At 39.8% G+C, this 16,133-nt stretch overlaps 1 protein-coding gene across 1 annotated transcript in view; it reads left to right on the forward strand.

Annotated features, from left to right (window-relative positions):
• ZFYVE26 (zinc finger FYVE-type containing 26) overlaps positions 1 to 16,133 on the forward strand; it is a 46,377-nt gene that overhangs the window by 11,870 nt on the left and 18,374 nt on the right. Inside the window, exons 9-24 of the mRNA XM_059819174.1 lie at positions 857 to 1,039; positions 1,638 to 2,291; positions 3,321 to 3,410; positions 4,134 to 4,202; positions 4,827 to 4,978; positions 6,330 to 6,528; positions 6,852 to 7,115; positions 7,298 to 7,417; positions 7,691 to 7,855; positions 8,826 to 9,053; positions 10,473 to 10,578; positions 11,370 to 12,109; positions 12,673 to 12,869; positions 13,770 to 13,874; positions 14,475 to 14,597; positions 15,338 to 15,514. Coding sequence (XP_059675157.1) covers positions 857 to 1,039; positions 1,638 to 2,291; positions 3,321 to 3,410; positions 4,134 to 4,202; positions 4,827 to 4,978; positions 6,330 to 6,528; positions 6,852 to 7,115; positions 7,298 to 7,417; positions 7,691 to 7,855; positions 8,826 to 9,053; positions 10,473 to 10,578; positions 11,370 to 12,109; positions 12,673 to 12,869; positions 13,770 to 13,874; positions 14,475 to 14,597; positions 15,338 to 15,514 — 3,572 coding nt within the window. The remainder of the gene's footprint in view (positions 1 to 856; positions 1,040 to 1,637; positions 2,292 to 3,320; positions 3,411 to 4,133; positions 4,203 to 4,826; positions 4,979 to 6,329; positions 6,529 to 6,851; positions 7,116 to 7,297; positions 7,418 to 7,690; positions 7,856 to 8,825; positions 9,054 to 10,472; positions 10,579 to 11,369; positions 12,110 to 12,672; positions 12,870 to 13,769; positions 13,875 to 14,474; positions 14,598 to 15,337; positions 15,515 to 16,133) is intronic.

Genomic DNA, 16,133 nt, shown 5'->3' on the forward strand with positions numbered 1-16,133 from the left:
CACTAATTTAACACTGTATGGGGTTTTGGGTTTTGGATTTTTTTAACCTTTGTACAGTAGTTGGATCATTCATCTAAACCCAGCATAACAGAATATGTGACTCTATATTGTGTTTCTGGGTGAAGGGGATGATGATGTGACTTTTATATAGTTTGCAGCTCTGATGTTATGTTGTACTAAGGGTTCATGTCTCTGGCATGTGACACCTTTCCTCAAAAAAAAAAAAGCAAAAGGGGGAAGGGGTGGGTGTAGTACTTCTCTAAGTTGCCTTTATCATAAATGTGTGAAGGAAACTGTGGGACTGTACTTCTTCTTTAATCAATTGCAGATTGTATATTATCTGTATGGCCAGCCATTGTGGATAGAATCAACCATGATACCTATTTATTACTACAAATCTGCAGAGGTGGTGGTATTCTATTGTCCCTACAGTCATAGCCAGTCTACACTATCTCCCTACTTATTTACTGTGTGATGGAACAAGATGCTGGAACGAGACAGGCTCTGTCCCTGCGTTGTAAATGCAGCAGTGTAGCTTAACCACATACCTCTAATAAGACTCACCATGAGCAGATTTTGATCATTCTGTGCTGTAGCCAGGTCCTGTAAGAAAAATTCACAGAAAACTTCCTTCTCGGAAGGGTATCCAGACCTGACTTTTCTGTCCCCGTCTGCTGTGGTTTGCTTTTTTTTTTTAAATGTTGTGAAGTAACAGTGAGATAAAGCAAAGTTGGGATGGAGGTGACACTGGGGAAGAAAGACTGGGTAAATATTGCTGTGTGGGAACTGCAGAAGAAAATTAACTTGTTTTCTTGTCTGCCTCCTACCCCCTCACAACCCTTATTTCCCTCCACAGTGGCAACACTCCCTAACACCCTGAGTCAGCAACGCAATCTGGCACTCTTTCGAGCATTTTGCGCCATGAAGTATGCTATCTATGCTCTCTGTGTGAATTCACATAAGCATTCCAAGTGCAGTGATTGCGTACGCAACCTTCTTGGTGATATCCCTGAAGATGCAACTTTTGGAGAACCAGGAGGTGATTGGCCTCCTTTCTCAGGTTCAGTAGCTTGTCCTTCTCCATTTCCTGGGCTCTGAATTATCACTTAGTATTGGGATAATATTGTACCCTGTGTACATATGATTTTTTTTAATTTGGTGGGCTATGAATGATTTGCAAACAAGTATAATGGCATTTCTTTGAGGTGTTGTTAACTTTAGTAATAATAGATAGGAATAAGTTACCTGCCTTGTTCTAAAAAATTTAAGGTAATTGTGTTAAAAATATAGTGCAAAAAGAAGGTGATGTTAGTTATAGGATGGTGGTGGCAGGGTTGCTTTTGTAAGACCTTATGATTTCCCAGAGCTGAAACTGATTTAATGGCTGAAATGGGTGTAATCTGAGTTTGCACATCGTTGCACAAGGTGATAATTGGCATTACTGAGAGGGAGGAGGCACACTACCTTTTTAAATGTAAAATGTTGGACATATATTTACTTGATTTGTGGAGGAATGATCAGCTCTGAGCCACTGGGACAGCTCCATCTTCTAGGATTTTCTTAAAGGGCAAAGGTTGGAGGAGGGAACTCCTGGAAAATGCTGTAAATGTTCTTTATTTTTGTTTTTAATTATACAGGTTGTTCTTCAGTATTTCCTCAGTACCTTGTGAAGTGTCAGCAGTTCTTAAGGAGTGTTCCTGCTCCTCTGCGCCTGGAGGTTTTGGAGAACATCTTCTCCTTGCTTTTTGTTTCCTACAGCGACCTCCATACTGAGACTTTTCTACCTGAGGACTATGTAGAGGATGATGATCTTGACAAAAGGAGTACTACTGTGAGTGTAGAAGGCAGTGGTAGTCGGCGGTCTTCCAACTCAGAAAGTCCACAGCGCCTAATAGAGGCTGAAAAGAAATTAGAGAGGCATCTGCTGGCTGCTCAGACAGTTCACACAGATACCCAAGATCTTCATGACTCGATGTTAGGTGGCAAAAGCTGTGAAACCTCTAGGCTGAGCTACCTGGATCTGAAACACTTCACCAGTGGTGTTACTGGATTTTTAGTGGATGATGTGGCCATGGATGCCTTCCTCACATTGCTTGTCAACCATCTGGAAGAAATTCAGAGTTCTCTCCCGTGGGACTCCAGTAATGTGCTTCGTGAAGAGCTAGAGCTTGTTGAGTGCTTGAATCTTTCTGCAAGCAGAGATGCCTTTGGAAGTCGTGTGTTACAGTTTTCCAAATACCTTTCTGAAGCTCACTGGCGATACAAGGTGGTGATGAGTAACAGAAATGCAGGTAGGCTTGTGTTTTGGCGCTTTCTGATATGTCAACACTGTTCTGTTACAGCTGTCCAGGCAGTGGTCTCAAGACTAAATTCCCTGAGCGCTTCACTGAGGGAGCATGTTTTGGCAGATACTAGGAGAGTGACCTAGTTGGAGATCAACTGGTCCTTGCACCATTCTCCAATAGGAGTGATCTCTATCTAATCAGAAAGTTTGGATTTTCTTTTTCTTTTTTCCCTCCCCTTTGTGGACACAGTTCTTCAGTTTGCCTGTCGTTCTGACCCTTTGTCACAAGTTATGTTGACAGTGCAGTGATAAGAAATGAGGAGATGTGATGGGACTTATGTTTGAGTAGGCAGCCCTCAGTGTTTCTGTTGGACAGGCTTTTGCTTTCTGTGGGGTTCTATACTTTTGAGACCTGATTTCTGACAAATGATGACAACTATTTGGGGAACTTTTTTCAGGGAAAGGTGTCTGGCTTTTCTTGACACTGCATACGCCTTGGTTTTTCTGTCTCGAGGGCTGGCACCCCCATTACTTGCTCACTTCCAGAATTGTTGCCTGAGTCAGGGTTCATACTACCCTGCATTACTGAAGAACCCAGTTGTTTCAGCAAAGCTTTAATGACATATCAAACTCTCTCTTTTACTGTTTTAATTCTTATTCTTTTCACCTTGTTTCTAGCTGCTTATGAACTTGGACTATACCTATTTTTCTCTATAGTTAGGATCATAAATCATTTAGGTTGGAAAGGACCCTTAGTACTCATAAGGGGTCTGTAGTAAGTGTAGTACATCTCAGGCAACGTTGGATGTGGTTGTGAAAAACACAGTATTAGTTGAATTGTATCAAAATTACTTCAAGGTGCTGGTTTAAACTTTACTGCAGAAGAGTTCTTAGCTGAGATCAACTGTGTTTCCTTTGGAGATTTGCCTCGTAGCTCTACCTATGTAGATGTGCTGATAGATTCTTTAATGTAGACAAATAACTGTTTATGGCCTGTCCAGCTATTTGGTAATGTTTTTGCTTAAATGTTTCACAGAACATCAGCTTGCAGCTTCCAGGAGACACTGCTCTTTAATCAGGTGCTCCAGCTTTAAGAAACGAAGTAGATCTCAAAGGTACAAGACAGGTGGGTTGAAAAAGTGACTTGGAGAAGACATCTCTGAAATGTGCATAATTTTGCTGAGCTCATAGCTGAATGCAATTAGATTTAATGGACTAGGAGTAGACAAATACATTGATTTCCTTTAGTATTCTAACTGGTTTGAAGTGTCTTAGTCCAGTTCCATCTAGATTGAGGTTGTTTTCATAAAGGTCACCTACACAACTAAAAGGTAATTAATTTTAAATTCAGCTAAGAAAATAACTTCTTTCATACATAGTCTGATTTGGGGCAGGGGACAACTTTGCAACTACAGTACCAATTCTTCCCGTTCTCCACTATATCCAGTGACTGGTATATTTTCATTCCTATCACAATAGTATCTAGGATGTGAATTTACAGGAACTTGTGGCCTAAATTGGCAGCCTTAGGAGAAAGTTGTGTTCCTCACCCCGTTTCTATTTAGCCTTTAAAAGGTACATCTGGTTTTGGAGTGGGATGTTCCAAAATAAGAAGCTTTAAAGTATCTGACATGAGTCACTGATGAGCCACCCCAACATAGTCTCTTGCCTAGCATTTTCTTCAAGTCATCAGTTTTTGCATTTATCATAGACATCAGTGATGGCTCATTTGTGAGATAATCTTGAAGATTTCTTGCGGTTGCCTGATCTGTTATTTGCAGTAAGTTTTAATTACCTTGTCTAGAAGAAGTGCCTTTAATGTGCTGGTTTTGATTTGTTTCCATTTTAGATGGGAAAGAGGGAACTTCCAGTCCATCATTAGAAAGTACAAGTAGCGAGCTAAGCACCAGTACCTCAGGTATTAAGCCACGAAAGTAGTATTTCTTTGTCTTGTCGATGTGCATGATGAAGTATTTGCTTAACTAGTTAACGTGAATTACTGCTCTATGCAGGACAGAATTAAAACTTTTCACTTTTCAGAGCTCTCGTTTTTGGCTGATTTTTTTCTAATTAGAATAGTATATATCTCTTCTGGAATAAGAAAATTAGATTTTTCTTCAGATTTTTGGCTTGCAGGAAGCAATATGCAATGTAGTGATGTGCAAACCATCAAAAAAGCTAATAGACTTGGTAGTCATGTAACCTAAAACATGCTTAGGCATGCTAAATTTTAATAGGTTCAATACTTAAGACTTGTCCGTTTATCCATATTGAACCAGTGCCCTAGCATTGCATCCACATTATGTAGCTGCTAAACAGTGTTACATTTGGATGAGATCCAAACTGAAAGTTCTGACAAAATAGTGAAATCAGAATTTTTAACAAGATGTTTATGTTGATCTCTTTACCCTCTAACTTCCTTGCAACTCTGCTGCTATATTTTTGTGTTAAATATGTGAAGTACTGTTGTCTGATAGTTGGCTGTTATCTGGTGAAGTGTTTTTTCCATAATAGTATACCGATTAATTCTGTTGTCTTGCAGAGGGAAGTACCAGTAATGTGTCTGGCTCGAGTAATTTGGAAAGCAGGCTGAGACCACATCAGCAAAACCCCCTCATTCCTATGATGCTTTCCCCACCAGAATCACTGTTAGTTTCTTGTGTTCTGAGAGGAAACTTCGTAGAAGCCCATCAGGTAAATGAGTTGCATGTATTTTGTGCAATTAAAAATCTGATTTGGTATTGACATTTGTGGTAGCTGATGAAATTCCTGCTGCTTCTGCATTAGCAAGCATAGGGCTGAAGCATCTGAAGTCCAAGTGAAAGGGTCATTTCAGAAGTAGAAGCAAGTGAAAGGAACAAAGATATTCCAAACCAACATCTCAAGGATGTTGAGGTTTTGGGTTTTTTCCATGTTATATAAAAATGCTTTCTCTAAACCTGGGTTCTCAAAGCGTGAAAATGTTTGATGAGAGCTGGTCAAGCTTAGTGTTTCAGCTGAATGAAGAACACAAAGAGCTCATGTGAAGCCTCATGAGGAAGCAGCATCTGAACTGCTTACTTTAGTCAGTGAATCAAAACCATGACACTGCCACTTGTAAGCTCGGCAGGAACATGCAAATGTATTCCGGAGCCAAAGTGGTGATTACATTTATTTGAAGGAGGTATGTTTTGAGGCCAAGTTCACAGTACTGAAAACAAGGCAGTACCATTTCATTGTCAGTTGAATTTGACAGTCTACATGTTTGTAGTTCTTTGCTCCCTCACAGCTGCACATACCTTTTTCCATGTTGTTTTTGGGCTTATACTCTGAAAAAACACATTGAGGTGCATCAGTGATTGGATCCTCTGCAAAAAGCAGTGACCTGGCTGAGTTTCAGAGAGCGATATCGGAGCAGTTAATGTCATTTAAGCATTGCATTAGCAGCAGGTTACTGCTCAACTCATTAGTTCTGTTTGGCGTCAAGCATGCCACTTCATCTTTTCTCTACTTACAGGGCCAAAAGAAGCATTTTGTTTTGCTTTGTTAATTTGAATTTCAGTATCGCTGATGATAAAGAATTCAAGCTTGGTTTGTGTTCTGTTGTTGGTTTGATAATAGGAACTTGCACAGTTGTGCTTATCTACTCAGTGTTTAAATTTCTAGAAGGTATTCCATGCTGAATAAGAATTTGTTTAAAATAGTTTACTTTGGAGGCTCAACTTGATAGGTTTCTCTTGTTACATAGTGTATTGAAATCATGAAGAGTCATTCTGAAAGGTGTGGTTTACGAAAATTAATTCAACTTTAGCCTTACAGCAAATAATAGCTGATCTTTATAAAAATGGTTGAAAAATGTCTCTAAGGTCCTGTTTTTCAGGCATTTAAAACTCTCTAGAAACCCCCCCCCCCATTTCAGCCTGCTGTGTCTGTGGGAATGTTTTTCAGTTAAAGTCTCTGTTTTATTCTATTCCCTCATCTCTAAAAACCCCCGAAGCTCTTTGACCTTTGAAAACTTCTCTTGACATGCTCGCTCTGTAATTACATCTATTTTTCTTTTTGAAAGGTGGCCTTGATGTTTGATCTGGATACTTCACCTTGCTATGGTGAATTGGTTTTCATGGAGCGCTACCAAGAGGCGGTACGAGAAATGGCGAGAGTGGAGCACAATATTGAGAATCAAGCATCAGATGGCACTGGAGGCATCAGGAAATCTGGCAGTGGCCGTTCGACTTTGCAAGCTATTGGGAATGCAGCAGCAGCTGGTAAGGACTGGGGTTTTTGAGTTCTTCTCATAAAAGGTGAGGGAGAAGTGGAAAACAGGAGAAAGAAATTTGAATACTGTCATAATGAATGCAACAGTTCTTCAGAAGAGTAAGTAGTGGTTCTTTGACTTATAAGGAGACTAAGAATGCTGAAATTTGCTGTTGATACCCAATTAGTTTTATCCATTCTGCAGTAATTGGTCTATGAAGCAGGCTACCTATTGAATTATTTTCCGAAAGGATTAGAGAATAATTCTCCATGACAGGATCTGAGATAAATATGCTGTTTAATTAGTGATTGTGTGTTTTGCTGATGCATGTAGGTATGGTATTTTATTCCATCTCGGATGTTACTGATAAATTGCTTGCAACTTCTGGAAGTCTTGCCCCTACTCTTCAAGAAAACTTCTGGATCAACAACATCCAGCTGGAGCATACTGATCCTCTGCGGGAAGTCCTTGAGGACCTCAGTCCTTCAGCAATGGCAGCATTTGACCTAGCTTGTACTCAGTGCCACCTTTGGAAAACATGCAAACAGCTTTTGGAAACAGCAGAAAGAAGACTGTACAACAGCCTTGAAACTCGGGGTAGGCTTTTGACTTTTGTGTTTATCAACATGGGCCTGGGAGCAGAAAATGCTTCTCTATGCTGTCTTGTTTGTGCTAACACCTGAGTCTTAATTAAATCTCATTTTGTACTTTCATGTTAGGAGTGGAAAAAGGAGGAACTAACTTTTATTTTGTTCCCCTTTGCACCATGACTTTTCCAGGCCACCGACTTGACTTTGTTTTACTGCACTCTGAAGGTGTAAAGGGTTTCCCAGCAGTTCTCCAGCAAATAAGTAAAATTCTCAACTATTCCTGCACATCGCAAGGGCAATCAAAGCCAGGTAGTATGCTTTGCTGGTAAGATTTTTCTGTCGAAATGTGCTTAAATCAAATTCTTGCCTTCTGTTGCGATGGAAATTTGAACTTTCCATTTTTAGCTTAGTATTTAAAACAAAAACAAGGGGGGGACCCAAGCTTAATTCTGAATAAACTGAAGCACTTTGAATTTGACACACTAGTTGTATTATAATAGAATTTTGGTTCTGTGGGCCTTTTTCTGTGCAAAAATATTTCTGTCTTTGTTATAGTTGCTGTTTCTTTCTCCCTCTTTGTAGAGGTCTCAGATGAGAAAGTAGGGAGTCATTTTCGATGCAGTATTGTCGACCTTCTGCAAGCTTGCTACCCTGCCTTGACTGAAGAAAGTATTACTAATGAAATTGTTTTATCACAAAATCTGGATCAAATCCTAAAAGCACTGACATGTGTTGAACGTTCTGTGGGTGAGTTAGTTTTGTGATTGTGAAGACTGGCAAATGGATCTAAATTTTTGGTTTGGCCTGTCCAGACAACTATAAATCTAGTAGTATTGCTCTTTGACATATGCATAAATATATACTTTTAAAATCATAAAGGCAAAGAGTAAAATTTATCTGTAATTCTTTTATTCTGAGCATTTGTTTTCAGAGCTAAAATTGTGAACATGCCAGAGAAGAAAGGAAAATATCAATGAGTACAATTGAGGTTATTTGTCCTATATTTCTTCAGTCCTAACAAGAAATTCTTTAAGTGTATTTTAACCTGACTACTTAAAGATAATCAGGTGTATCCTTACTGTTGCTTTTTTTTAACAAAAAGGGGATAAACTTAAAACTATTGTAACATAATAATACCTTCCTTTCATAGGGCTATCACAAAACATCTCATCATTTCCTGAAGAAGTCTTCCACAGTTGCCTTTTCTCAGAGCTCTCTTCATTATATAGCACTGGGGTGTTTTCTTATGTGTGGTTTTTTTTTCCCCCCTCCATTCACCAAATTTCTAAATGGCATGTAGGTGTTTGTAAAATATTTAAAGAATTTGTATGTTTAATGACCAAAAATTTAGGAGAGCTCTAGGGGCTAAATGTTATGGAGCACAATGACTGGTAAACATATGTGTTTTAGAATAAGCTTATGTGTTAATGACACACAACAAGGTATATTTTAGGCCTGTCTTAATATATTTCTGACTTCTCAGAGGTGTGATTACTAATTTAGATGAACCATTGATTTATTCTGCTGTGAAAATTTCTCTTGCTTTCAATAAAATTATAATGCCCAGGTTGAGATCTGTAACTGCAGAGAGGAAATTAGACTAAAGCATTTCTCTCTCTTTCTCTCTCTTTTTTTTTTTTCTTTGCCCCTTCCCTCTTTCTTTTTGGCATTTAATACTTACTTGAATCTTGTATGTATGTCTGTTCTCTTAAACCAGACTCTAAAGGGACCCTGCTTGGCACCTTGGTGGAGCAGGCCTCTCTCAAACCTACGGAGCTGGAGAAGCACCTGGTTTGGAAACAAACACAGCTCCTGCTGAGAACTCTTGACCAACATGTCCAAACCATGCCAGAGAGCAACACAGAGACGAACTTTGTGAAGGCCTTCTTTGACTACATCACTACACTGGCTGCTGTTGTGCTACGAAGCCTGAATGCAGAGCTAGGTAAGGGGTTTCTGCTGGAAAGTCTGAGCCTAGATGAAGATACCCAGACTGTGCGGCCTGGCCTAATTCTAGAAAATAATTACGCAAAAGTGTTTCCTTGCCAAACGTGCCTACTACCTGTGCGTAGTCAGATCTCTTGATTTCAACTGATCATTGCACTGCTTTTTTTTATTTTGTTTCTTAACACCTCGGCCACCTACAGCTAAGATAAAAATAGCTGATAGCAGTAGGAAAATGAGAACAGAAATGTTAACTACTGACCCAGATTCTGCACCTCGTTTAGACAAACCCCTGACCTCCAGAAATTCTGATCACTACCCTGTAAGGAGAGATTGATTTTTTTCATCCAGTGGATCAGCACGCTGTGCACTTTTCAGCTTCCTTAGAGGCAACCAGTACCCTGCTGCTCCACAGGGATAAGAAGAGAGTGTGTAGAAGGCTATGTAGAGGTAACGAGGCAGAATTTTTTTCATAGAATCGGCAGATGATGGTGGTCCATGAAAAGAAATGCACCATCAGCACATAAAGCTGTCAGAAGAACAGAACAATTCACTGTGCTAGGAGAAAAAACACTTGTCTGTTTTTTAAAGTTGACACTAATTGAGCTGCACTAATGTAAAATACCACAGTACTGATTTTGGAGAATACCTTCCCAGGAGGATAAGAAAAAAGGGCAAAGATCTGTTTTCAGACATGCTGGTTCAGTTCAGGTCACTACCATGCCAACCGTTAGCTTTTCTATGGAGATGATTCAATCCTCATTGACTAACTGCCAAAGCCAAACCAAATGCATAATATTTAAGGGCTGAGTGAGTTTTGGGGAAATTTTTAGTTTATTGGAAGATAAAAGGAAGAGGTAAACTTATAAGAATCTGTTCAGAGTTACTCGGCATAACTCAGTAGTGGATATAAAGGCTTTTCAGCAGTAGTGGCCAGGGTTTTACTCCTTTTGTAAAAGTATCTGTACATCTGTGAGTTCCCTCTGTCTTTGCTCACTTTGACTTGAATAGAGCATGGACTTACTGATCTACATCCAGAGACTCCTCAGAAACCAATACTGCACATTTTCTGTCTCTCACCAAACTTTCACCAAAACATGTCTTTGTGAAGTCGACTTGCTAAACTGTTTGAACCTAGATCTCTCTTAAAGGCCAGAGACTCTCCACTCTACCTGTTTTGGTAATAGGTCCAGTAAAATGTGAGCCAGTGGTACCAAGTTTGAGAGGCATATCATAATCACAAAAGCCTTGCAATTTACCCTGGGTTTTACCACACTAATGTGAGTGTGGACCTCTGAATTTAGTCAAAGAGGTTTCAGACTCAGGCTTTTAATATTTGTGTTCCTAAAATAAGACTTGGTGTATTCAGCTAATGTGTTTGTATTATAATAAATGTTCTGATTTTTTTTTTTTCCTAAAGATATATCTGCAGAAGTGAAAGTGGGGAACCCTTTCATACTGTTACAGCAGAGTCCATCTCAGCTGCTCTCCCAGCTTGTGTTTGAGAGACAAGTTCATCCTGACAGGTTGGTGCTTTTCAGATTATATACTTCTATAGGTTATTTGGATGTTGGTGACTTTGGACGTCAGCCAGAATTAAATTCTTTTCTGGTTGCTTAGCACAAGTAGTACAGCGTGCTGTGTCGCACCAGCCAATCACTTAATGCTGCAAGGATTGGTGTGGAGGGAGGGGCTTAGTCAGTGGCTTCTCTGCCAACGTGAAGATTTTTGATAGGGAAAACTGTGGCTCCATATTTTTAACAATTACTGTCTGTTGTGAAGAGAGTGTGCATCTATGTGGATTTTTTTTAACTGAATATGTGACAGTTCAGAGCAGTGGACTTGCAGCTTAGCAACGTAATAAAATAAAATAGACCAGTAGGGCTTCTTAAGAATACAGCTGGTCTTGGCTATTGCCCTGGTCAGTAGGTAAACTGGATAATCTAAGGTCCTTACATCACAAATAACTAAATTAGGCTGGCATGCAAAGTGACTGATTTGACAAAGTAGCTCTTAAAGATGAGCACTAATGGTGAACCGTTTTAGTATGTCGCATTTAGGTAAAAGTCAATGTTTGAGGAGTAAGTTCCTTTTCTTTAAAGGAATGGTAGTATAACCTCTGAGTTATCAATGTTGTTCTGTATAAGGTTTTTTCATACTGAGTAAACATAGGATATGTACTCTTTCCCTGTATGTACCTGTGAATAATACTAGGGGGCTTGTGTTCACAAAATATTTGGAATATTTATGAAAATATGTAATTGTAAAGTACCTTTTACATGTGCTTAGTAAGCTAGTTCTGTTTTCAATCCTGCAGGCTTTCTTTTCTCTTGGCTAAAGAAGAGTTGAACTTGAATGTGCAGCAAGTTATTGTTAACTGTTGCTGTGAGCCACTGTCCTTGTGCAGTGCAAGGCAAAACAGCCAGGCAAAGTCTCTTCTGACAAACATCAGCAACTTAGCACACCAGTGTGCCTACCATTGCCTGCCAGATGTTGAAATACCTATTCACAATTCTGCAGTGACTTCTGAGGATATCTCCACTCAGGCCCCATCCTCTGTGAATGACTTGAGCCAGCACACACTCACTGCTTCCTCCCTGGACTTCCTAAAGTCTCAGTCGAAGCTAATGGCCACAGTGGCATGTCTAAGTGCATCTAATATACAGAAAATTCCCAAATCAAGTTTATCTTGGATGGAATTTCGGGGCAAACGGGAGGTGCCCTTAGGTTTGGAACAGATTTCCAGGGAGTGTGAGGCATTGTTGAAGGAGTTCCCAATATTGGAACGATTTCTTCTTGCTATGTTTGAGCCACTTCAGAATCAGCAAGAGGAAGGTAGCAGTTTGGCTACTGTCTTCTCTGGCAAGACATACATATCTCTGGTTCTCCTAGGACTGCATTCTGCCACAGCTGTTAAGGTATTAATGGGAGTCTTTGAACAAGCTCTTGCTGCAAAGGATTGGGACAGAGCTCTGAAGGTCTTGGATCTGTACAGTCAGGATGTGGAGGAGCTGGTCAATGTGAAGGATGCTGTGCTGAGCTGTGCAACTGCTGAAGGTAAAAAGGATTAAGTCAGGCTTTTTTCCCTTCATCTGTTTCTTTTTTTCTTTTTTTTAATGAAGAATACAGCCTGGATCAGGAGGTTGAAACTAAAGTAGTGGTCCTTGGGCAAGTCCAAAGACAGACACAGATCACTTCCCTTCCTTCATCCTAAATTTGCTTTCTCTGATGGTGTAGTTTCTGTTTTGCAAATGTGCAAATCCTGGTCAATTCAGTACAAGAGAACTAGAATGCATCTGTGGTGTTTTTTATGTGAGGAGCTGAATACATCAGGAGACATTAATCATAGTACTGTTAATGGAGCATCTTACAGCAGTGTCATTGTCATACATGGATGATGTATCCTGTAAAAGGAAGTGCTTTTTGGAGTCTAAAGATAGTAAGTAACCCATGCTAACTTTGGTTACTTCCCGAGAATCTGATGCTTGTTGCTAGTCTTGCATAGATTTTTCAGCACCGTACTGTTTCTTTTGGTGGTGCAATCCAGTGAGGATGAGGATTTTTTTATTTTCCAAATTATAGAAACTGAGTTTCAAACTAGCGGTTTGTTTCCTCTGCAGATAAGGATGGTTGGCAATACTTGTTTCCAGTAAAAAATGCAGCGTTGAGAAGTAGGCTGGCCCTGCGCTGTCTGGACAAATGGCCCCTTGATGCCTGTTTGGAAATCCTAGCTTACTGCATTTCTGGTTTGGGCATAACTGATGAACTAAAAGCCAGTCTGCAGAGCAGGAAGAAAGAACTTCAGGTTTATCAAAAGGTACAAAGTCATTCTTCAAGTAACCAGTGAGATGGAATAGGCATCAGGGAGCAAATATGCTTGCCCTTTGAAAACGTTTTAGCCCTTGGTTCTTTTTTGATCATAGTAGCTTTTCAAGTCTTTCATCGAAAACAGTTCATGTGTTTTCAGTGCTCTAGTATCCAATTAACACTCTGCTTCTATCCTTCGTAACTTTCCCACCCTCCTATTAGCATTCAGGTCTGCAAACATGATTAGGCATGAACGTTTGTGTGAGGCCACTTTTTTCCAAAGTATTTGGTTTTCCATTCTATACAAATGCTAGAGCCTCTGGCAGCTTTCAGTGGCAATTCATCATTTTATAAGCTTGAGAGGTGCAGATGTACCTAGGCATGGTATACAAGACTAGTGGTCCAATAAGTGTGTTTGTATTGCAGTCAGTTCTAACTGCGGGGAAGTGCAGATACCCAAGTTAAGTCAGACTAGCTGGCCTGGAGTTGAGCACAGACTGAAAAGCCAAACAGAGGGGAAAAAAAAAAAGGAGTCATAAATCCCTGCTGAGCTCTGTCTGCTGGTGGTTCTGCTAACTGACAGTTAGCTCAGTAGTTTCTCTGTTAGTGCTAGCAATGTCTGCAGTATACATGTACTTTTTCATCCATAATTACTGCCATCTAGTCTTTTAAAAACCTTCCCTTACAAATGCGCTTTGTAGACTCATATCTCTGAGAAAATTGTGTAGTCTTTTTTTGCGTGCAAGTGCATCCCAGAAAAGGGCTAGAGTTAAATGCGTGTCTCTTTTTTGACTTTTTTCTTTGTATGAAGCAGCTCTTGATGTGATCAGCTCAGCTGTTTTATTAGACTTAAGGATTGTTGTAGATAAAGCTTTTAAAGTTTGTGCTACCCTAATACTAACTTTTTCAGATTTTGAACGTGCAAAATGAACCATTGTGGAATGACTGGCAGGATCTGAAAAAAGCCTGCACTGATGACCCCCAGGCCGTCATGAATATCATTCTGAAAGCAAAGGTTAGGCATCATTATGTGAATTTTGTTGAATTAGAATGCATTAAACTTTGAATAGGTAAATTTGTTGAAATAGCATCTTAGACCACTGATCAATGGAGATTACCTTGGGAGGAAGGATTCCTTTATTCAGTCTGGTGCTACAGAAACAAATAGAGATCTGTGTTTTAATGTCAAGATTTACATGTAGTTAATAATCCTTTTGTTTAAGTTATAACTCTTACTCTGAGATACAGCCTGTTCTTTTCTCTTAGAATTTAGAGGACTTTAATAGCATGGCTTTTGGCATAATAACAGGCTTGATTATTATATAAGTACTAATACTGTAGATCTGGCTGGCTTTAAAAGTGTCTCTCTGAAAAGCCAACTTGCTTACTGTGAGATGAGAAGGTATTCTCAATGCAGGCTGTGACTGACAAAATTGACTATCATCATCTTCCCCTTAACAACATAATTATTTACTTTTTGCCTGTGGAAGAGGTGTCTAAGCTACAAAATTTCCTGAGAATTTGATCAGAACTTTGTGAGAAACAGTTGTATCAGAGAGGGTAGAGTTTGTCCTTCTTTTATTTTTTATTTTTACTTTTTTTTAAAATTCTTTAGGATTATGAATTGTGTGAGGAATGGGGGCACTTGTATCCTGTCCCAAGAGAAGACTTGATCAACCTTCACCGTGAACACCTTCTCCACTTACTGGAGATGGGAAACATGGAAAAAGCATTGCAGGTAATAGAAAGACTCTTTCAGCCTTACATCCGTAGGTCAAGTAAGTTGAGAACTGTTTTCTTTGCCTTCTTTGTGTGCATTTTCATGGCCTTTTTGGTTCCTTAAGAGATGCTATTTGCTTAGATATGCTTTCAGGGTCCTGGCTCCCTCCTGTTCTGCTTATGTGAAAATCCAGCTTGGCAATCTAGTTGTTGGACCTAATAGCATAAATGTCACTTTAATAGACATATAAGGCCCCTTTTATTTGAAAAATTTTGATGAAGCGTTTCTGTTCTGCTTAAGCAGAAGAACCTAAAGTGAAACTAATAACAGGAATTGGTCAGTTGTGCTTCAGTGCCCAAGTTAGTGGAGTATGAATTCTTCTGGTTTTAATAATTATAGAGCTGTTGCTAATAACAGACGGTGTAAAATAAAGTGCAGGCTCTTTCAGACTGCGTAGCTTTGAAAATATTCTGGAGGCAAAGTGGAGACTTCTAATCACTACACCTTCTGTCTCCTTCTTTGCTTAATTTTTTGCTTACTTTAATTTTAAAAAATTTTTATTAATAAATGGAGCAGATAAGCAATGAGTAGTCTATAAATGGATTATCTAAATCATCCTTATATGTGCAAGACATTTGTGCAAGTTAATTTGTTTGCTGGACCATTGTAGGGCAATAATCTGTCACAGACTGCCCATTATAAAGGCTACTTTCCAGGAATGCAGTAGGGATTCACTGTATTTTGTTTGAGTTTTGTAGCTTTTACAAAGAATTGAAGACCCTGGTATTTGCCTTGCCATCAGTGAACAGTCCCTTGACCAGCATCCGAACTTGGCAGCCTCTCACTTCTTGGCTGATTACCTCACAGCTCACTTCTATGCAAATCTGACAACAGCACGCCGTAATGAAATCCAGGCACTCTATATGGGATCAAAGGTGAGTAAAAATCCTGCATTGTGGGATTAACGGTGATACATAATTATATAAGTAATTTTATAATACGTAATATATACATAATATATGTGTGTGTGGGGAGAGAGAGAGGACTAGGGAAGTGATTGTACCTTTGTACTCAGCACTGGTGAGGGCGCACCTCGAATACTGTGTTCAGTTTTGGGCCCCTCACTACAAGAAGGACATTGAGGTGCTGGAGCATGTCCAGAGAAGGGCAACAAAGTTGGTGAAGGGTCTAGAGCACAAGTCTTGTGAGGAGCGGCTGAGGGAACTGGGGTTGTTTAGCCTGGAGAAGAGGAGGCTCAGGGGAGACCTTATCACTCTCTATAACTACCTGAAAGGAGGTTGCAGAGAGGTGGGTGTTGGTCTCTTCTCCCAAGTGACAAGTGATAGGACAGGAGGAAATGGCCTCAAGTTGTGCCGGGGGAGGTTTAGATTGGATATTAGGAAAAATTTTATCACCGAAAGGCTTATCAGGCATTCGAATGGGCTGCCCAGGGAGGTGGTTGAGTCACCATCCCTGGAGGTATGTGTGGATGAGGCACTTGGGGACATGGTTTAGTGGTGGGCTGTAGATCTACAGACTGTAGTGGAGGGCTGT

The sequence above is a fragment of the Gavia stellata genome, chromosome 7 (assembly GCF_030936135.1).
Source record: "Gavia stellata isolate bGavSte3 chromosome 7, bGavSte3.hap2, whole genome shotgun sequence".
Classification (NCBI taxonomy): Eukaryota; Metazoa; Chordata; class Aves; order Gaviiformes; family Gaviidae; genus Gavia; species Gavia stellata.